The sequence below is a fragment of the Lacerta agilis genome, chromosome 14 (genome assembly GCF_009819535.1).
Source record: "Lacerta agilis isolate rLacAgi1 chromosome 14, rLacAgi1.pri, whole genome shotgun sequence".
Classification (NCBI taxonomy): domain Eukaryota; kingdom Metazoa; phylum Chordata; class Lepidosauria; order Squamata; family Lacertidae; genus Lacerta; species Lacerta agilis.
The window spans coordinates 25260760-25283172 of NC_046325.1; the positions used below are offsets into that span (position 1 = coordinate 25260760).

Here is a 22413-nt window from a genome sequence, read left to right on the forward strand (position 1 = left end):
ACTGTGCTAAATAATTGGATGTTGCTTTAGTAATGCAGTACGTACCAGAATGCACAATTTCAACAAGTGCTTGTTCAAGTTAATTTTTCTGTAAGAGATCTAACTAGATTTGAAAAATGTGCTCTAGAAGCCCTTTTATGCCAGGTCTTAAAAGCATATTCAATCTATCAGTGTGCATCTTTTGGTGAAGAAAGTATTTATCTGATGTGTAAATATTTTTCCTATTCTAATTGATTCAAGAGGGTTCTGGAAGCTTCCCTGTGTGATACAAACTAGTGCAAGCTGGAAGTTTCTAGCTGACATGTACCGGTAAGTTTCTATTCTGCCTAGAAATTGGGTCCTCCCTCAAAGAGGTGCGACCTGGCAACCAAACCCTGTGTTGTTGGTAGGATTCTTTGGATAGCCACAACACCTATTGGTAGGTCCCTCAATGCTGGGAGCAATCTGACCAATGGGACGCAAGAAAAGGACATTGAGGGACCTACCTGTATTTAAGCCCATGCACATGTACCTGAGCTTCCTCTTCGGGCTAGTGCATCGGAACACCCGCCCACCTCTCCCTATATTTAGGGCTTGCGCTTGACCTTGCTATGCCGTTGTGTGTCTCCTGTCTGTGGGAATGCACTCCGTGGGTGCGCTTGCACCTGCAATCATTTATACCTGTTTAAATGTCAATTATGTGCACTATTTGATGTATACTTCCGAGTTAAAGTGAAAGTAGGATCCAGTGGGCGACTTGCCGCTGAGATCCCTCCGCTAAGACTTTTTGGCTCCAAGGTTTAAACTTGTTAATGGTCAGTTAATCTGCTTCCCGCCCTTTTCAAGGGCAGCAACAGTGTTCTGATTGGTAAAAGCATTGATCATGACATTGTCTGTTCGTTGTCAATAAAAGGCTGCGGCTCCCCGTGCTGGGCGGATAGTCGGGTTAGAACAAGGAGGGTACGAGGTAGAAGAACGTGCAGGAGAGATAGTCAGATAGTCGGGTTAGAACAAGGAGGGTACGAGGTAGAAGGACGCGCAGGAGGTAGAGAGCATTAGATCGCGGAAGATAATACGGTAAAGGGCTAGCTAGCATAGATGGTCTTAGAGCGAACAAGCCCAGAGAGAAAGTTACGTGGCAAGGTATAGAGAGAAGAAACAGCCCACGCAGGTCAGCCAAAGCCATCTAAAGAAACCATGGTTGTCTGTCTTCATTCCATTTAAGTTTAATTTTTTACCGTTTATTAGCACTTTATTTGGCCGCAGTTGTGGCCGCCCTTTATTTTAGTACTTTGCTTTTGGGAACAACTTAGGAGGTCGCAAGTGCTTGCAGATACATCTACGAGGCACTCATTCATCCGAACGACTCACGCATCCTTCAGATTCAGCCTGGCGGACAACCTTCTTCACGGCACGGTGTGAGCTGGGCTCCGGAATTACCGGCCGTCCCGTGCGCAGGCTTGGTCGGTGCCAGTGCAGGGACGCACGTGAGGCGCTGGCCACAGATCCCCTAGCAACTGGTATCCCGCGTGCAGTTGACCTTGTCCTGCGCGCGGGAAGCTCCAGCGAAGAATCCCCGCACCTGTAGTTGGGACACGGGCATGGCAGAAATTTTCCCCACTTGGCTGATTGGCTGTTGCCACTTGAGTTTCGCCTGCCACGTAGCAAATCGTCACAACTTCAACACTCCAAAAGTCGATCACAGTTCACGCTCCTGCATCAGATCCATTTAGAAAATCATTGCCACTGGTGTTACCCAATGAATGGCTTGAAAACATCAGACTATTCTGCAGCATTGTGGAAGATAAACAGATGTGAAACTGATCAGCATCTGAGCATAAGCTGCTTTGAGCAGCCCATATTAGACAATCTGACTCCCGTTTTGTGGGGAGAATAATAGACATAAACCTTCCATGTGGGAGAATTGGCTGGATCCCTAGATCTAAAATGCGGGGCTAAACACACGCTCCAGCAAGAGAGAGCCTACAGCAGAGTTTAAAAACACAGAATTGTGCAGCAAGTGAGTGAAGCATTAGAATAATAGTCTGCTGGACCTTTTAAATATTATTAACACAGAGAACTCCCTTGTTAAACTCAAAAGTCTTTCTCCCTTTATCTGTGTATATGTGCTCAAGAGAGGGAAATGGTGATACTTCCCTTTCCAGTTCCCAAGGAAAAGGTTACTGGGAGAGTAGACTTATCTCCTAGGAAGAGTTTACACCAGGAATAGGCAAACTCAGCCCTCCAGATGTTTTGGGACTACAGTTCCCATCATCCCTGACCACTGGTCCTGTTAGCTAGGGATCATGGGAGTTGTAGGCCAAAAACATCTAGAGGGCCAAGTTTGCCTATGCCAGGTTTACAGTTTTGTTCTCTCTGCTCACACGGCAAATAGAGCTCAGAGGATAAAGGAGAGACTGACACATTTGCCGAGGCGTGCAACATTTTTATTTAAGATATTCAAAACCAAATAAGGAAGGCTGCACACAAATGGTTCCACACATTTCAAAGCATGTTTTGATTTCATGTCAGGATTTCAAAATCTTGCTTCCTAGTTCCAGATCTTTAGGTTACACAGGGCAGCACATAAGCCAGGGATGCCATCTTCATTTCAACATCAGGAAACGGCATTGCATGCAAAGTTGGGTGGGAAAGGTCCTCCTGCTCCCCCATAGCTCTATTCTGGACCTTTTGCTTGTGGAAGTTGGATAGCTCAGCTGGTTAGTGTGTGGTGCTGATAACGCCAAGGTTGCAGGTTTGATCCCCATATAGGACTGCTGCCTATTCCTGCATTGTAGGGGGTTGGACTAGATGATCTTCAGAGTCCCTTCCAGCTCTACATTTCTGTGATTCTGAGGGAACTGCTGAATTGAGACAATTGTGTTTCCACAACACTTACCTTTGTGCTGCATTTCTAGGCACAGATTTGGGCTTTCCAGTCCATGTCCAAGCATTTATTTATCTTTACCCCACCACTTTCCCCATGAAAACCCGCTGTTTGCCACGGAATTGCAACAAATGGAAATTCGTGGAAAATTCAAATTGCTCTTTGTTCCAATTCAGCAGTAGAGACTGGGTTTACCTGGGGAATGTGGAGGGAGAAAAAAATGGAAAGTGCTTGGACATGGACCAGGGAAGTACAGACCTGTGGCATAATCTTTAATGGACTATAGCCCATATCATCAGACATCTGAAAATGAAGGAATATATGAAAACCTAAGAAGAAATAAGCTAGTCTTTAAAGTGCCACAGGAGTCTTTGATCTTTTTGTTGTGGCAGACTAAAACAGGTTCCCTTCTGGAATTTGTTTGCTCATGTCCTTCATGCTGTTACTACATTTCTCCAGGGCAAACATTCAAAATTCCACAACAGCTGAATTCCCAAGCTCAAAGGTCAGTGCTCAACATCAGAAATGTTTGTGTTTTGTTATTTCACTATCCATAAACCTCGCTCCCCTATTTTGCAAGACTTTAGGTGACATATTATAGGTTTTTCTGAACACAAAACTAGTAGTTGAAAAGATACTTGTGGGGACCAGTACAAATGTGCACCTATACAAAAATATACATCAAAAGAAAAGGCCAGCATTTCTGATATTAAAGGGACAGGGCTGGTAGGTCTCTCTTCCTCCCTGTCACTTTCCTGAAAGCTTGTTTCACATCCTTATTCCTTAAGCTATAAATCAGTGGATTCAACATGGGTGTGATGGTGCCATAGAATATGGCAATGTATTTGTCTAGATCTGAGGGTGTTTTGGTCTGAGGCTGTAAGTACATTGACATGGCTGTTCCATAGAATATGGTGACCACCATGAGATGTGAACTACAGGTTGAGAAGGCCTTGGTCCTGTTCTCTGTGGATTGCATTCTCAACACGGTGGTGATAATACGGGCGTAGGTAACCAAGATGAAACCAAAAGGAAGAAGCAGAGTAAGGATGCTGCTGGCAAACATGATCAACTGGTTTCCACTAGTGTCTGAGCAGGCCAACTTGAGGATAGCCTGGACCTCACACAGAAAGTGGTCGATAACATTATGCCCACATAGAGAGGGCTGTGAGGTGATAGAAGGTACCAGGATCAGGAGGAAGGAGCTGCCCCATGAAATGGTTGCCATAGCAGAGCAAACCTTATTGCTCATGATGGTATTGTAGCGCAGGGGATTGCAAACAGCCACCCAGCGGTCGTAGGACATCATTGCCAGCAGGAGGCATTCAGTTGTCCCCAAGAAGAGGGAGATGTACATTTGGGCGAAACAGCCAGAATGGGAAATGGTGGTCTTGGCTGACAGGCAATGAGCCAACATCTGGGGGATGGTGCTGGTAGTATAGCAGATGTCAAGGAAAGACAGGTTGCCAAGGAAGAAGTACATGGGGGTGTGCAGGCGGGAGTCCACCACAGCAAGCAGGAGGAGGAGACCGTTGCCCACCACAGTGATGAGGTAGATGAGGAGAAAGAGGCAAAAGAGGGCAATCTTCGTCTGAGGGTTACTAGAGAGGCCCAGCAGGATGAATTCAGTCATGGTAGTCTCATTCTCTCTTCTGCCCATGTTATCTTCTCTAAGGGCTTACCTGGGACTGAAACAGGAAAACAGATTGGAAGTAAATAGCCTCACCTGACCAAAGGGTGTTGCGTTAATTTATATTGAGGCTTACATCTTGTCTTATTGCTGAAACCTCAAGGCTGATAATCAATAATGAGGAAAATAAGACTAAAGGAAAAACCCCACAACAATATTAGAAGGAAACTAAAAACTGCAAGTAGGGGGAGTTGAAGAAGTCAGGGAGTGGGGAGAGGGGAATGAGTCTTGGAAGCCATCAAATTTCATAAAAATTTTGTAGGAGACACACAAGGAGGAGAAAAGTGAGGGGCAGCATAAAAAAACACCCGCCACCACCCACTCAACAAAACAATCCATATTTAGTCTCTCTCTCTCTCTCACACACACACACAGTGCATAAATTATTGGGTTTTTTTAAAAAAAATGTAGTCCACTGAGGGCAGCTTACAGTATCATCAGCCCATACATACATACGTCTGAAACTAGTACTGAAATCCATGGAACTTATATTAGTCATAATGTGAGCAGAAGTATGGAAAATGCAACTTAGTCAGGCTGCACTTCTCCAGTGATTTTCTTCTGTCTGATTAGACAGAATTAGGATTGCACCTTGAATTCAGATTGAACTCAATATATTTACAACAAAGTAAAGGAAGTCCTCCAACACCCCACCACCATGAAAAACATAATTAACGTATATAATTTTATTGTCACAAGGTGACACAATGGCCATTAGATGACTTTAAAAGGGAATTAGAAAATAAGAGAACAAGAAGAATATACATTTAAAGAAGACTGGAAAATGTTTACTGGTTACATGGTTGAAAATTGTGTACATTTAAAAACGCTGGTAGCATTAAGGTAAATTCAACAGTGTAAACAAGTTTTGATGGTGTAACAATGGATTACTGAATGGTTTAGTTCATTTAAAATATGCAGGGATGTACAGTATGCAAAATGAACCACTAAAAGAGAAGAAGGGAAGTCATTGATGTAAGGTTGTTTAAATAAATATTTTGAAATGTAAATTAGAAAAATCTAATAAAAACTATGTATAAAAAATAAAATAAAAGGAATTAGAAAAAACCACCCCACGGTGAATCAAAGTATCCCCAACTATAAGCCAGGATAGATAAAAATGAAACATCAACATGCAGAGGAGGTATGACTCTGTAAACCAGAGGCTGACGACAAACCACAAGGCAAGGGAAATGCCGTCAGTTTCATGGCATGTTTTCTAACTTCCCAGTGGCTCCTGGTGGCATTAGGGACCATGAAGGGTGACCATTGTTTGAAACAAAGAGTATCGGACAAGATGGACCGTTGGCCTGACGTATCAAGACATTTATACAAAGTCATAACTGGTTCTGTACTAAATTCTCATTTAACATCATTAGAAGGAAAAGGAAAAGACAGTAACTCACCATAGCAATGCCTCAATCTTCCAGAGTTTTTGGCACCCGTTCACGAATTTTCCCTCACTTGTGAAAAACGAAAGACATGCAAATTACCTACAAATATTAGAGAATAGGATACTGTGTGCCATAGTTTGGGCATTTTAAATAAGTACACAACTCTCCCATAGATCAATGAAATTAAAAAGATGCATTATCTCCATCTAGAGTGAGGGGAGAGAGAAACTGCAATTCTCATAATGGCAGCAAGGAACAGGACACAACTGATGAAAAACCTCTGATTCATTCAAGGTTTAGATAACAACATTCTCCAACTTGGTCATTTTCCAGGATTGTCATCCACAGGGAGATCATCCACTCTGTAGTTCGTTAGGAAGCACTTGCCCATTAGCAATTAAATAGATTCCCCCCCTCAGGTTAAATACAGTGGCAAATGTACCCAAAGATCAGGGGAAAACTTGCAACAACAGCTGCCCAGATGATTTATGCCAGGCATAGGCAAACTCGGCCCTCCAGCTGTTTTGGGACTACAATTCCCATCATCCCTGACCATGGTCCTGCTAGCCAGGGATCATGGGAGTTGTAGGCCAAAAACCTGGAGGGCCAAGCTTGCCTATGCCTGATTTATGCACAATAATGGAAATAAGAAACAGTCCCAACGAAGGAGGACTGGCAGATGAAATCGATGGACTATGCAGGGATGGCTAAACTCACAGCAAGAATAAGAAACCAAGAAGAAGAAAAATATTCAGTAGAGAATGGGAAAATTTGTGGACTATTTGAAAAATTATTGTAAACAACTTTAATTATTAGCAGGCTTCGCATAAACTGTGCAGTTAAGATAGAAGTGAAATAGAATTTTTAGGAGAAAAACAGATAAATAAAGAATTTGGATATGCAGCAGTACAGATAAAATGTAAGGAGCCACAGAGAGGAAGTAGAATCAAATTGTAGGTTTGTTTTCTTTCTTTTTTCTTTAATTAAACTTGTATGTTTGTTGTAAAACTGAAAAACTATTTAAAGAAAATACACTGACAATTGAAGAGGAGGAGTCAGAGGAGCAGAGAAGGGGTATGTTTTCCGCTATATTGGAAATCTAATATTGGAGCCATCCTCTTAAAAGGTATAACAGTAGGGATTTTCATCCATTTTTATTCATTCTGAATCAAATCAAATTCTGCTTTATCTTGGGGCGGGGTGTGTGGCTTCCCACCACTATCTCCAGTGAGCCAGAATGACACAAGTTCTAGTGGCATTCTGGGAAAGACCTTCTCAGCCATTATGTCATTTTTGTTAAGGTTCTGATCATGCCCATTGGCTACCATAGGATGTGACCAATATTAATCACTTTCAGAGTAGACCTGTTGAAATGAATGCTCATCATTACTCTAGGTACATTATTTTCAATCAGTCTACTCTGAGGAGAACGTAGTTTAAGACAACCCCAAGTTATAGAAAACTATAATGATTGTCTTGCTCAATCATTGTGAATTTTTTATTTTATTATTATTTTTTAATTTGTTTTGTTTCTCAAGCAGTATTAAGGTTTCTATTATGTTTCCAATGGTACATAAACTCACAATCACAACTGCTTTTCATACTTAACACATTTCTTTTTCCCCCTTTTTTTTAAATAAAAATTTATTGGATTTTCCAAATTAAACCAATTACAAATACACCCCCCCCACCCCATACAAGACAACACAATACACCCATTACACACACATTACTTAAAATCCTTTACATCTTTAACTCTCAAACATGGGACTTCCTCACGCCCTCTCTAATGCGTTCAATTCTAATCTTCTTCAGTAACTTTATAACATTGTTAAATCTAGTTACTTACAATTAATCTTAATCTTATAATTATAATCAACTTATCTTAAGTCATAAAACTTGTTCTTCTCAAATAAAACATCAACTTTCAATTCTTAACTTCTTATGTCCTTTCTTCTCTTAATTCAGTAAAACTGTTGCTCTTGTTACTTCTAATTCCATCTTTAAAAATATTAAAATCAACCCATTTTAACCAAATCCTAAGTATTTCTTCCGTTCTCAAAGTCCTTTTCCCCCCTCTGATGTCAGAGTTCCATGGTCAGCGTTCCTAGTAAAACTCTTAAACACTTTACCCCACCCCCCTCCTCACCGTCTTCCCCCTTCCCATTATAACCTCACCACAGCCCTCCCGCCAGCTTTTCCCCAGCCCAGGTTCTTCTTGTCTCAAAATGTTACCAGTTCTTTCTTCTTCCAGAATGTCACATTTTCCTTGATACATACTAACCAAAACATTGTCATAAAGCATCTTTCCATCATTCTCCAATTCAAATTGTATTTCCCAAAGCTTTTGTTGCAAAGCTTCTGAGCTGCCACCCCAGAAACCTGTTAAACTGTCTCGATTATCAGTTTCCAACCTCTCACATCCAAGAAACTGTTCTTCATATTGTGCTTGTTTCTTCCCTTGTTCAAATGTGTTCTCTGGGATATAGTTCTCTCCATTTATTTCTTGAAATAGTTCATCAGTATAATTCTTCCATGTACTTCGCAGCTGATTAAACTTGTCAAGGACTTTCTTTTGCAAAAGTTGTAATTCCAACAGTACTTTCCTCTGCACTGAGGTCATTGTTGGGTCTGGGAGGACCGTGGGAACCAAACAGTCAGGAGTAGGCAGGAAATAACAAAGTTCAGTACTTTTCCAACTTCACTCCCAGGTCCCAGCCACCATTTCCCCCTTAATCAGAGGGATAATCTTCTATCTCTATCTTTACTGTCCAACAGAAGGAATAAATCGAAATTCTCAGTCTCGCCCCTAACTGGGATTTCTTAGATATCCAGAATCAGAATCAACATATAGCATTAAATCAGTCTTAAATAGCAACAGCCATATCCGGTGTTATTTTGATCTTGCCGCAACAGGGAGAGACGGACTTCCTCATTTTACATCTCTCTCTGAAAGCTTAATTGAATTATTTTGTTCAAACAGTCCAAATAAGATCCGTACTTACAGATTTCTTCTTTTAAAGTCCAAATTGAGGAAAAATGGGGTGCTCATTTTCCAACGGCCGGCTGCCGCTGCGTTTCCCCGGTTAGGGACGGCTTCCACAGCTCCGTGCCGGAGCCCATTCACTCCTGCCTACCTTTTACAAGGGAAGCATGAGAATGGGTCGTCACCACGGAGCCCACTGGAAACCCCTGACCACGGGACACTCCTCCCATGGCTTACCGGAGCCCGCAGCGCGGTTGCGGGGCTCCTATCCCCGGGGAAACTGGAGCTGTCTCGGAGCCGAGACAGCTCCCAGTCGCTGGGAATGGCGCTCCCACCGGAAGTCCATACGTAACGCATTTCAACATGGTATAAATACAACTATTACTTCACTAAAGGAATAAGTTGGTTTATTATTTTAACCAACAGTAGTTAGATTCCAGACTCAAGTATCAAAATGAATACATGCCACCACCAATAAATAGAGGATTAAAATGCTAAATCCATAAACGAACACAAAGCATTATTGTATTTTGGCCATACCAGTACTTTGAAAACTAATATGATGTACAACTGTGCTAAATAATTGGATGTTGCTTTAGTAATGCAGTACGTATCAGAATGCACAATTTCAACAAGTGCTTGTTCAAGTTAATTTTTCTGTAAGAGATCTAACTAGATTTGAAAGATGTGCTCTAGAAGCCCTTTTATGCCAGGTCTTAAAAGCATATTCAATCTATCAGTGTGCATCTTTTGGCGAAGAAAGTATTTATCTGATGTGTAAATATCTTTCCTATTCTAATTGATTCAAGAGGGTTCTGGAAGCTTCCCTGTGTGATACAGACTAGTGCAAGCTGGAAGTTTCTAGCTTACATGTACCGGTAAGTTTCTATTCTGCCTAGAAATTGGGTCCTCCCTCAAAGAGGTGTGACCTGGCAACCAAACCCTGTGTTGTGGGTAGGATTCGTTGGATAGCCACAACACCCTATTGGTAGGTCCCTCAGTGCTGGGAGCAATCTGACCAATGGGACGCAAGAAAAGGACATCGAGGGACCTACCTGTATTTAAGCCCATGCACATGTACCTGAGCTTCCTCTTCGGGCTAGTGCATCGGAACACCCGCCCACCTCTCCCTATATTTAGGGCTTGCGCTTGACCTTGCTATGCCGTTGTGTGTCTCCTGTCGTTGGGACACGGGCATGGCAGAAATTTTCCCCACTTGGCTGATTGGCTGTTGCCACTTGAGTTTCGCCTGCCACATAGCAAATCGTCACAACTTCAACACTCCAAAAGTCGATCACAGTTCACGCTCCTGCATCACATCCATTTTGAAAATCATTGCCACTGGTGTTACCCAATGAATGGCTTGAAAGCATCAGACTATTCTGCAGCATTGTGGAAGATAAACAGATGTGAAACTGATCAGCATCTGGACATAAGCTGCTTTCAGCAGGCCATATTAGACAATCTGACTCCCGTTTTGTGGGGAGAAAAATAGATATAAACCTTCCATGTGGGAGAATTGGCTGGATCCCTAGATCTAAAATGCGGGGCTAAACACACGCTCCAGCAAGAGAGAGCCTACAGCAGAGTTTAAAAACACAGAATTGTGCAGCAAGTGAGTGAAGCATTAGAATAATAGTCTGCTGGACCTTTTAAATATTATTAACACAGAGAACTCCCTTGTCTTTCTCCCTTTATCTGTGTACGTCTGCTCAAGAGAGGGAAATGGTGATATTTCCCTTTCCAGTTCCCAAGGAAAAGGTTACTGGGAGAGTAGACTTATCCCCTAGGAAGAGTTTACACCAGGCATAGGCAAACTCAGCCCTCCAGATGTTTTGGGACTACAGTTCCCATCAGCCCTGACCACTGGTCCTGTTAGCTAGGGATCATGGGAGTTGTAGGCCAAAAACATCTAGAGCAGTGTTTTTCAACCACTGTTCCGCGGCACACTAGTGTGCCGCGAGATGTTGCCTGGTGTGCTGTGGGGAAAATTGAAAAATTACTTTATATGTAGTCAATATAGGCACTGAGTTAAATTTTTTAACATTTTCTAATGGTGGTGTGCCTCGTGATTTTTTTCATGAAACAAGTGTGCCTTTGCCCAAAAAAGGTTGAAAAACAGTGATCTAGAGGGCCAAGTTTGCCTATGCCAGGTTTACAGTTTTGTTCTCTCTGCTCACACGGCAAAAAGAGCTCAGAGGGTAAAGGAGAGACTGACACATTTGCCGAGGCGTGCAACATTTTTATTTAAGATATTCAAAACCAAATAAGGATGGCTGCACACAAATGGTTCCACACATTTCAAAGCATGTTTTGATTTCATGTCAGGATTTCAAAATCTTGCTTCCCAGTTCCAGATCTTTAGGTTACACAGGGCAGCACATAAGCCAGGGATGCCATCTTCATTTCAACATCAGGAAAAGGCATTGCATGCAAAGTTGGGGGGGGAAGGTCCTCCTGCTCACCCATAGCTCTATTCTGGACCTTTTGCTTATGGAAGTTGGATAGCTCAGCTGGTTAGAGTGTGGTGCTGATAACGCCAAGGTTGCAGGTTTGATCCCCATATAGGACTGCTGCCTATTCCTGCATTGTAGGGGGTTGGACTAGATGATCTTCAGAGTCCCTTCCAGCTCTACATTTCTGTGATTCTGAGGGAACTGCTGAATTGAGACAATTGTGTTTCCATAACACTTACCTTTGTGCTGCATTTCTAGGCACAGATTTGGGCTTTCCAGTCCATGTCCAAGCATTTATTTATCTTTACCCCACCACTTTCCCCATGAAAACCCGCTCTTTGCCACGAAATTGGAGCAAATTGCAATTCGTGGAAAACCCAAATTGCTCTTTGTTCCAATTCAGCAGTAGAGACTGGGTTTTCCTGGGGAATGTGGAGAGAGAAAAAATGGAAAGTGCTCGGACATGGACCAGGGAAGTGCAGAACTGTGGCATAATCTTTAATGGACTATAGTCCATATCATCAGACATATGAAAATGAAGGAATATATGAAAACCTAAGAAGAAATAAGCTAGTTTTTAAAGTGCCACAGTAGTCTTTGATGTTTTTGTTGTGGCAGACTAAAACAGGTTCCCTCATGCTGTTACTACATTTCTCCAGGGCAAACATTCAAAATTCCACAACAGCTGAATTCCCAAGCTCAAAGGTCTGTGCACAACATCAGAAATGTTTGTGTTTTGTTATTTCACTATCCATAAACCTCGCTCCCCTATTTTGCAAGACTTTAGGTGACATATTATAGGTTTTTCTGAACACAAAACTAGTAGTTGAAAAGATACTTGTGGGGACCAGTACAAATGTGCACCTATACAGAAATATACATCAAAAGAAAAGGCCAGCATTTCTGATATTAAAGGGACAGGGCTGGTAGGTATCAGAGGTCTCTCTTCCTCCCTGTCACTTTCCTGAAAGCTTGTTTCACATCCTTATTCCTTAAGCTATAAATCAGTGGATTCAACATGGGTGTGATGGTGCCATAGAATATGGCAATGTATTTGTCTAGATCTGAGGATGTTTTGGTCTGAGGCTGTAAGTACATTGACATGGCTGTTCTATAGAATATGGTGACCACCATGAGATGTGAACTACAGGTTGAGAAGGCCTTGGTCCTGTTCTCTGTGGATTGCATTCTCAACACGGTGGTGATAATACGGGCGTAGGTGACCAAGATGAAGCTGAAGGGAAGAAGCAGAGTAAGGATGCTGGTGGCAAACATTGTCACCTGGTTTCCACTAGTATCTGAGCAGGCCAACTTGAGCATAGCCTGGATCTCACACGTAAAGTGGTTGATAACATTATGTCCACAAAGAGAGGCCTGTGAGGTGACAGAAGGCACCAGAATCAGGAGGAAGGAGCTGCCCCATGAAATGGTTGCCATAGCAATGCAAACCTTATTGCTCATGATGGTATTGTAGCGCAGGGGATTGCAAACAGCCACCCAGCGGTCGTAGGACATCATCGCCAGCAGGAGGCATTCTGTCATCCCCAAGAAGAGGGAGATGTACATTTGGGCGAAACAGCCAGCAAGGGAAATGGTGGTCTTCACTGACAGGCAATGAGCCAACATCTGGGGGATGCTGCTGGTAGTATAGCAGATGTCAAGGAAAGACAGGTTGCCAAGGAAGAAGTACATGGGGGTGTGCAGGCGGGAGTCCACCACAGCAAGCAGGAGGAGGAGACCGTTGCCCACCACAGTGATGAGGTAGATGAGGAGAAAGAGGCCAAAGAGGGCAATCTTCGTCTGAGGGTTATTAGAGAGGCCCAGCAGGATGAATTCGGTCATGGTAGTCTCATTCTCTCTTCTGCCCATGTTATCTTCTCTAAGGGCTTACCTGGGACTGAAACAGGAAAACAGATTGGAAGTAAATAGCCTCACCTGACCAAAGAGTGTTGCGCTAATTTATATTGAGGCTTACATCTTGTCTTATTGCTGAAACCTCAAGGCTGCTAAGCAATAATGAGGAAAATAAGACTAAAGGAAAACCCCCACAACAATATTAGAAGTAATAATAATAATAATTTATTATTTATACCCCGCCCATCTGGCCGGGTCTCCCCAGCCACTCTGGGCGGCCTCCAACAAATACTAAAATACAATACAGAGTCACAAACTAAAAGAAGCAAACTAAAAACTGCAAGTAGGGGGAGTTGAAGAAGTCAGGGAGTGGGGAGAGGGGAATGACTCTTGGAAGCCATCAAATTTCATAAAAATTGTGTAGGAGACACAAAAGGAGGTGAAAAGTGAGGGGCAGCATAAAAAAACACCCGCCACCACCCACTCAACAAAACAATCCAGATTTAGTCACACACACACACACAGTGCATAAATTATTGGGGGGTTTTTAAAAAAAAAAAATGTAGTCCACTGGGGGCAGCTTACAGTATCATCAGCCCATACATACATACATCTGAAACTAGCACTGAAATCCATGGAACATATATTAGCCATAATGTGAGCAGAAGTATGGAAAATGCAACTTAGTCAGGCTGCAGTTCTCCAGTGATTTTCTTCTGTCTGATTAGACAGAATTAGGATTGCACCTTGAATTCAGATTGAACTCAATATATTTACAACAAAGGAAAGGAAGTCCTCCAACACCCCACCACCATGAAAAACATAATTAACGTATATAATTTTATTGTCACAAGGTGACACAATGGCCATTAGATGACTTTAAAAGGGAATTAGAAAATAAGAGAACAAGAAGAATATACATTTAAAGAAGACTGGAAAATGTTTACTGGTTACATGGGTGAAAATTGTGTACATTTAAAAACGCTGGTAGCATTAAGATAAATTCAACAGTGTAAACAAGCTTTGATGGTGTAACAATGGATTACTGAATGGTTTAGTTCATTTAAAATATGCAGGGATGTACAGTATGCAAAATGAACCACAGAAAGAGAAGAAGGGAAGTCATTGATGTAAGGTTGTTTAAATAAATATTTTGAAATGTACCGTAAATTAGAAAAATCTAATAAAAACTATGTATAAAAAATAAAATAAAAGGGAATTAGAAAAAACCACCCCACGGTGAATCAAAGTATCCCCAACTATAAGCCAGGATAGATAAAAATGAAACATCAACATGCAGAGGAGGTATGACTCTGTAAACCAGAGGCTGACGACAAACTACAAGGCAAGGGAAATGCCGTCAGTTTCATGGCATGTTTTTGAACTTCCCAGTGGCTCCTGGTGGCATTAGGGACAATGATGGGTGACCATGGTTTGAAACAAAGAGTATCAAACAAGATGGACCGTTTGCCTGACATATCAAGACATTTATTATATTATTACAGGAGACAAACTCATAACTGGTTCTGTGCTAAATTCTTATTTAACATCATTAGAAGGAAAAGGAAAGACAGTAACTCACCATAGCAATGCCTCAATCTTCCAGAGTTTTTGGCACCCGTTCACGAATTTTCCCTCACTTGTGAAAAACGAAAGACATGCAAATTACCTACAGATATTAGAGAATAGGATACTGTGTGCCATAGTTTGGGCATTTTAAATAAGTACACAACTCTCCCATAGATAAATGAAATTAAAAAGATGCATTATCTCCATCTAGGGTGAGGGGAGAAAGAAACTGCAATTTTCATAATGGCAGCAAGGAACAGGACACAACTGATGAAAAACCCCTGATTCATTCAAGGTTTAGATAACAACATTCTCTAACTTGGTCATTTTCCAGGATTGTCATCTTATCCACAGGGAGATAATCCACTCTGTAGTTCGTTAGGAAGCAGTTGCCCATTAGCAATTAAATAGATTCCCCCCCTCCCTCAGGTTAAATACAGTGCAAATGTACCCAAAGATCAGGGAGAAACTGTTTATATATGCAACAACAGTTGTCCAGATGATTTATGCCAGGCATAGGCAAATGCAGCCTTGCAGATGTTTTGGGACTACAATTCCCATCATCCCTGACCACTGGTCCTGCTAGCTAGGGATCATGGGAGTTGTAGGCCAAAAACATGGAGGGCCAAGTTTGCCTATGCCTGATTTATGCACAATAATGGAAATAAGAAACAGTCCCAACGAAGGAGGACTGGCAGATGAAATTGATGGACTATGCAGGGATGGCTAAACTCACAGGAAGAATAAGAAACCAGGAAGGAAAAAAATATTCAGTAGAGAATGGGAAAATTTGTGGACTATTTGAAAAATTATTGTAAACAACTTAAATCATTAGCAGGCTTAGCATAAACTGAGCAGTTAAGATAGAAGTGAAATAGAATTTTTAGGAGAAAAACAGATAAATAAGGAATTTGGATATGCAGCAGCAAAGATAAAATGTAAAGAGCCACAGAGAGGAAGTAGAATCAAATTGTAGCTTTTCTTTCTTTCTTCTTTAATTAAACTTGTATGTTTGTTGTAAAACTGAAAAACTATTTAAAGAAAATACACTGACAATTGAAGAGGAGGAGTCAGAGGAGCAGAGAAGGGGTATGTTTTCCGCTATATTGGAAATCTAATATTGGAGCCATCCTCTTAAAAGGTATAACAATAGGGATTTTTATTCATTCTGAATCAAATCAAATTCTGCTTTATCTTGGGGCGGGGTGTGTGGCTTCCCACCACTATCTCCAGTGAGCCAGAATGACACAAGTTCTAGTGGCATTCTGGGAAAGAGCTTCTCAGCCATTATGTCATTTTTGTTAAGGTTCTGATCATGCCCATTGGCTACCATAGGATGTGACCAATATTAATCACTTTCAGAGTAGACCTATTGAAATGAATGCTCATCATTAATCTAGGTACATTATTTTCAATCAGTCTACTCTGAGGAGAACTTAGTTTAAGACAACCCCAAGTTATAGAAAACTATAATGATTGTCTTGCTCAATCATTGTGATTTTTTTATTTTATTATTAATTTTTAATTCGTATTGTTTCTCACGCAGTATTAAGGTTTCTATTATTTTTCCAATGGTACATAAACTCACAATCACAAATGCATTTCATACTTAACGCATTTCAACATGGTATAAATACAACTACAGTGGTGCCCCGCTAGACGAATGCCTCGCTAGACGAAAAACTCGCTAGACGAAGGCATTCGTCTAGCGGAAGGCTGCCCCACAAGACGAAAAAGTCTATGGGGCTGCCTCGCAAGATGAATTTTTTCGTGTTTTTTTTTTTTGTCTAGCGATAACCGCGGTTTACATTGCCGCTTCGCTAGACGAAAAACTCACAATCACAACTGCTTTTCATACTTGACGCATTTCAACATGGTATACATACAACTATTACTTCACTAAAGGAATAAGTTGGTTTATTATTTTAACCAACAGTAGTTAGAATCCAGACTCAAGTATCAAAATGAATACATGCCACCACCAATAAATAGAGTGTGCTGGCCCCAAGGGTTTGTCCATGAAGCAAGGTCCAAGTCCAGTCCTGGGTCTAGGGGTCCAAAGGAGGTCAATCCGGCAGGGAGCAAGGCAGGGAGCAGATCAAGGTCCAAGGCAGGTTCAGGCACAAGGTTGCAGGTTGAGCACACGCTTGCAACTAAGTTGCTCACGCAACTTGGGCTGGGTCTGGCTGGCTTTTATCTGGCCCTATGCTTAGGGCGGTCCCGATCCTCCGGAGACTCGCCTCTCCTCCGGGCCTGGAGGCGAGCACTCCTCCTGCAGACACTTAACTCCCTTCGCCTCTCTGCCCTGAGCCTCTGTAGCTCAGGAGAGGATGGTGGGTTACTGGACCCAGGGGATGCCTCAGCTTCCTCTGAAGAGGCTGGGAGTGGAGCACCTGCAGGCAATGGGTCCTCCCTCCCATCAGGAGCCAGAGCAGACTCTGCTGATGCCTGCACCTGGGGATCCAGCACAGGTGGGGATCCTTCAGGCTCAAGCCCTGGCCCCGGCTCAGCTGGTTCTGGAGGCGGGGAATCCCGTGCAGGCTGGGAACCCTCAGGTTCAGCATCAGAGTCTGACTCCCAGGCCATCACACCATCCCCCCTCCCAGGCCCCCCCCTCAACCGAGGGGCCGGACCAGGCTTGCTGGGGTAAGCTGCATGGAAATCACGGAGGCAGGCAGGTGCGTGGACGTTTCCCGCTGGTTCCCATGAACGATCCTCAGGCCCATACCCCTTCCAGTCGATGAGGTATTGGAGCTTCCCCCTGCGGTATCGTGAGTCGAGAATGCGCTCCACCTCGTACTCAGGCTCCCCCTCAACCAAAACTGGCTGCGGTCGTGGATTGTCTGGGTGGAACTCGTCGGGCGGGGCGACTGGACTAAGTAGGGACCGGTGGAACACTGGGTGAACCTTGAGCGATGGAGGTAACTGGAGGCGAAACGCCACCGGCGACACCTGAGCAGTGATGGTGAATGGGCCGGCAAACCGTGCATCCAGCTTTCGTGAGGGCCGAGAAGGATGCAGGTGACGGGTAGAGAGCCACACCCGATCGCCAACATGGAGTTCTGGCCCCTCCTGACGATGTCGGTCAGCCTGGGCCTTGTATGCGTCCTTGGCCTGGCGCAGTTGCTCCATCAATAATTGTTGCTGGGACTGAAGCTCCTGAAGCCAGTCTGTCACTGCAGGGACTGCGGAAGCTGGCAGCACGTCCGGGAACAAACGAGGATGGTAGCCGTAGGAGGCCTGGAACGGGGTCTGCTGGGTGGAGGCGTTCACTGCATTGTTGTAGGCGAACTCCGCCAATGGCAAGTGATCGACCCAGTCATCCTGCTGGAAACTGCAGTAACACCGGAGGTACTGCTCCAGCACCGCATTTGCCCGTTCCGTCTGGCCATCGGTCTGCGGGTGGTGGGCCGAAGATAGACAGACCTCCGTCCCAAGGGTCTGGTGCAGGGCTCGCCAGAAGTGGGATGTGAACTGGACGCCGCGGTCAGAAACCACACGCTCGGGCAGGCCATGCAGGCGGAAGATGTGCTGCAAGTACAGTTGAGCCGTTTCCTTAGCTGTGGGTATGGACGGGCAGGGGGCACAGTGCACCATCTTAGTGAAATGGTCCGTGAAAACCAGAAGGCAGGTACAGTGACGAGATGGGGGCAAGTCCACCACAAAGTCCAGCGAGACCGTGTGCCAGGGACGCGGTGGGACTGGTAATGGCTGGAGCAGACCGGGGGGTCGCCCGGTAGGACCCTTGGCCCGCCGGCAGACATCGCAACCAGCAACATAGCGTGCCACATCAGCCTTCAGGCGGGGCCACCAGAACTCCCGGCTTACCAGATGGGTGGTCCGGTACCGCCCAAAGTGCCCTGCTGCTGGGGCATTATGGGACATCTGGAGAACCTCAGCCCGCAATGGTCCTGGTGGGATGTATAGACGACCCTGGTGCAGCAGTAGGCCCTGGTGCAGGGCCAGCCCCGGATATCGAGGGCATGACCCGTCAGACAGTTCCCGGAGCCGTTCCTGTGCCCAAGCGTCGACCCGTTGCTGTTCTCGCACCCGAGCCTGCAGCGGTTTGGCCTCCTGAGTGGCCAGGAATGTGGCTGGTGGTAAGATAGTCGTCGGTACTGCCTGCTGTACAGTGTCTGCGACGTCCTCAGGTTTCCGGGACAGGGCATCCGCTTTCCGGTTTTGGGAGCTAGGGATGTAGCGGATCCGGAACTGGAACCGGGAGAAAAACAGCGCCCACCGGATCTGCCTTTGGTTCAACTTGCGGGTGGTCTGGAGGTACTCCAGATTCCGGTGGTCCGTTCTCACTTCCACCGGGTGTCGTGCCCCCTCAAGATGATGGCGCCAGACCTCAAAGGCCACCTTGATGGCCAGTAGTTCCCGCTCCCACACGGTATAGTTACGCTCCGCCGGAAGGAGCTGCCGGGAGTAGTAAGCTCAGGGTAACAGTGGCGCATCGGGTCCGTGTTGCTGAGACAGGATGGCACCGAGAGCCGTACTGGAGGCATCAGTCTCCACCACGAAGGGACGAGAGGGATCAGGATGCTGTAAAATCGGCGCCCTCTGGAAACAGGCTTTCAACCCCTGAAATGCCACTTCAGCCTCCTCATCCCAGGAGAAGGGCGTCTTGGGGCGCAGCAGTCGGGTTAATGGGGTGGTGCGATGAGCATAATCTGCAATGAAGGTCCGGTAATAGTTGGCGAACCCTAGGAACCGCTGTAAGTCCTTGCGGTTCCGGGGCGCTGCCCACTCTCGAACCGCAGCCACCTTCCCAGGGTCCATCTGCACCCCGTCAGGGGAGAGTCGGTGTCCAAGGAAGTCCACTGACCGCTGGTGGAACTCGCACTTGCTGAGCTTGGCGTACAGGCGGTGCTCCCGCAAGCGCTGCAACACGGACCGAACATGACTCTCGTGACGGGCTGGGTCACGGGAATAAACCAGAATATCATCTAGGTACACCACCACGTATTTGTCTAGCAAGTCCTGGAACACGTGGTTGATGTACCGTTGAAACACGGCGGGCGCGTTGCATAATCCGAACGGCATAACCAGGTATTCAAACTGCCCATACCGGGTCCCGAATGCAGTCTTCCACTCGTCCCCGGCACGGATCCGAATCAGGTTGTAGGCCCCTCGGAGGTCCAGTTTGGTGAACATCTGCGCCCCCTGCACCCGCTCCAGCAATTCTGCAATAAGGGGCAAGGGGTACCGGTCTGGGATGGTGATCTTATTCAGGGCCCGGTAGTCATGGCAGAGGCGAAGCTCCCCACACTTCTTCTTAACGAAGAGTACAGGAGCGGCAGTGGGTGAGGTAGAGGGTCTAATGAACCCGCGTTCCAGGTTCTTGCGAAGGAAGTCCTGCAAGGCTTCACGCTCTGGCTCCGAAAGAGAATATAAGCGGCTCACAGGCAGGGGCGCCCCAGGCTGTAGGTCTATGCCGCAGTCGAAGGACCGATGAGGCGGCAGCTTGTCTGCTCCCTGTTCCTCGAACACGTCTAAATAGTCCTGGTACACAGCAGGGAGCGTTGACAAAGCCTGACCCATGGGGGCAGCTGCTACTAACTCGGACTGAGCATGGGAACCCGGGTCTGGGAAGCGTACAGTCCGATTGACCCAGTCGATCTGAACATTGTGCGACTCCAGCCAGTCCATCCCAAGCACCAGGGGAAACCGGGGCATGGTGGCAATGTCCAGGGTTCGCACCTCCCGGTGCTGCTGGTAGCACAGGACCAAGGGCTGGGTCTCCCGAGTAACAGCGCCCGAGCGTAGGAGCCGTCCGTCAATTGCCTCCACCTGTACTGGTTCCGGCTTGTTCTGAAGCGGCACCTGATGCTGAGTGGCGAAGGCAGAGTCCATATAGGAGCGGGTTGCCCCCGAATCCACCAGAGCGTGGGTGAGAATCCAGGGCCCACCGGGGGGGTATAGACGCACCGGTATCATGAGGTGTTGCAATTCCACTGGTGAGGGCCCATCATGCGATGCTTGGGACCCCAGGTAGCCTGGGCCATCGGCTACTGGGGTTGGCCGTTTTCCCTGCGGCTGGCGTTTCTCAGGGCAGGTTCGGGCATAGTGTCCACTCCCACCGCAGTAGAGACACAGGTTCCCCTCCCGACGCCGAGTCTTTTCCGAGGGGGAGAGGCGAGGCCGCGCTGCCCCGAGCTGCATCGGCTCCTCCAATGACTCAGCTCTGGCCACGGAACTGCAGGGAAGCACCGGCGCCGGGAGCCCGGAGTGCCGGCGGCCCCGGGCCTGGCGACGGTCCTCCAACCGATCGTCTATCTGCAGACTCCGTTGGATGAGGGCATCCAGTGTGGCAGGGCGATCCAACGTGGCCAGCTGATCCAGTATCTCGTCTGAAAGTCCCTCGAGATACTGGTCCCGCAGGGCCGAGTCGTTCCAGGTCAAGTCCTGCGCCAGCAGCCGAAATTCCGTGGCATAGGTGGCCACTGTGGACTTGCCCTGTTTCAACCGCCGAATTGCCCGATTGGCTTGACTCCCCTTCTGAGGGTTGGCGAACGTGGTTTCCAGATGATTGCAAAACCCCGTATAGTCTGTCAGCAAGGGGGAGTCTTGCCGGAGCAGCGGCAACGCCCACTTGGCCGCCTGGTCCTTCAGCAAGCTGATCAGGAAGTGCACCTTAGTGCGATCGTCAGGGAAATCCCGAGCTCGCCCCTGAATATACAGCTTGGCCTGGGCGAGAAACATGGGAAAGCTGGCTGGGGACCCATCAAATTTCTCTGGCAGGGCCACTGGGTACTTGCCGGGAGCTGGGGCGGCGGCCCCAGGAGCCAGTAAGGCATCCAAACGCTGCTGAAGCGCCGTAACCACATTGCTTAGCTGCTGCACGGTGTGAGTCAAGGCCTGGTTCTCCTGGGCCAATGCCACCAGCGCAGCCGCCTGGTCAGCCATGGCTACTAGTTCCTCCCGAACGCACCCCAGCGAAGGGGGAGTGCGGGTGTGGCGTGAGCAAACTGTGCTGGCCCCAAGGGTTTGTCCATGAAGCAAGGTCCAAGTCCAGTCCTGGGTCTAGGGGTCCAAAGGAGGTCAATCCGGCAGGGAGCAAGGCAGGGAGCAGATCAAGGTCCAAGGCAGGTTCAGGCACAAGGTTGCAGGTTGAGCACACGCTTGCAACTAAGTTGCTCACGCAACTTGGGCTGGGTCTGGCTGGCTTTTATCTGGCCCTATGCTTAGGGCGGTCCCGATCCTCCGGAGACTCGCCTCTCCTCCGGGCCTGGAGGCGAGCACTCCTCCTGCAGACACTTAACTCCCTTCGCCTCTCTGCCCTGAGCCTCTGTAGCTCAGGAGAGGATGGTGGGTTACTGGACCCAGGGGATGCCTCAGCTTCCTCTGAAGAGGCTGGGAGTGGAGCACCTGCAGGCAATGGGTCCTCCCTCCCATCAGGAGCCAGAGCAGACTCTGCTGATGCCTGCACCTGGGGATCCAGCACAGGTGGGGATCCTTCAGGCTCAAGCCCTGGCCCCGGCTCAGCTGGTTCTGGAGGCGGGGAATCCCGTGCAGGCTGGGAACCCTCAGGTTCAGCATCAGAGTCTGACTCCCAGGCCATCACATAGAGGATTAAAATGCTAAATCCATAAACG

The 22413-nt window shown here is 46.3% G+C and overlaps 2 protein-coding genes across 5 annotated transcripts; both read right to left on the minus strand.

The window, feature by feature from the left end:
* Positions 1 to 3575: 3575 nt before the first annotated feature.
* LOC117057936 (olfactory receptor 13H1-like) lies at positions 3576 to 4535 on the minus strand. The gene has a single exon (XM_033168779.1). It carries the CDS (start codon positions 4524 to 4526, stop codon positions 3576 to 3578), a length of 951 nt encoding a protein of 316 aa, XP_033024670.1. The 5' UTR covers positions 4527 to 4535.
* Positions 4536 to 12290: 7755 nt separating this feature from the next.
* Positions 12291 to 15057, minus strand: LOC117059288 (olfactory receptor 2D3-like). 4 transcript variants are annotated; one of them, XM_033170910.1, is made up of 2 exons: positions 15046 to 15057; positions 12291 to 13246 (listed from the first exon to the last, which is right to left on the minus strand). In XM_033170910.1, exons 1-2 carry the CDS (start codon positions 15055 to 15057, stop codon positions 12326 to 12328), a joined length of 933 nt encoding a protein of 310 aa, XP_033026801.1. In that variant the 3' UTR covers positions 12291 to 12325. The 4 variants fall into 4 exon arrangements, with proteins under 4 accessions (XP_033026801.1, XP_033026800.1, XP_033026802.1 ...); XM_033170909.1 differs by lacking the exon at positions 15046 to 15057 and adding an exon at positions 14980 to 14987 and having other exon boundaries at positions 12291 to 13250; XM_033170911.1 differs by lacking the exon at positions 15046 to 15057 and adding an exon at positions 13485 to 13493.
* Between the last annotated feature and the right edge of the window lie 7356 nt (positions 15058 to 22413).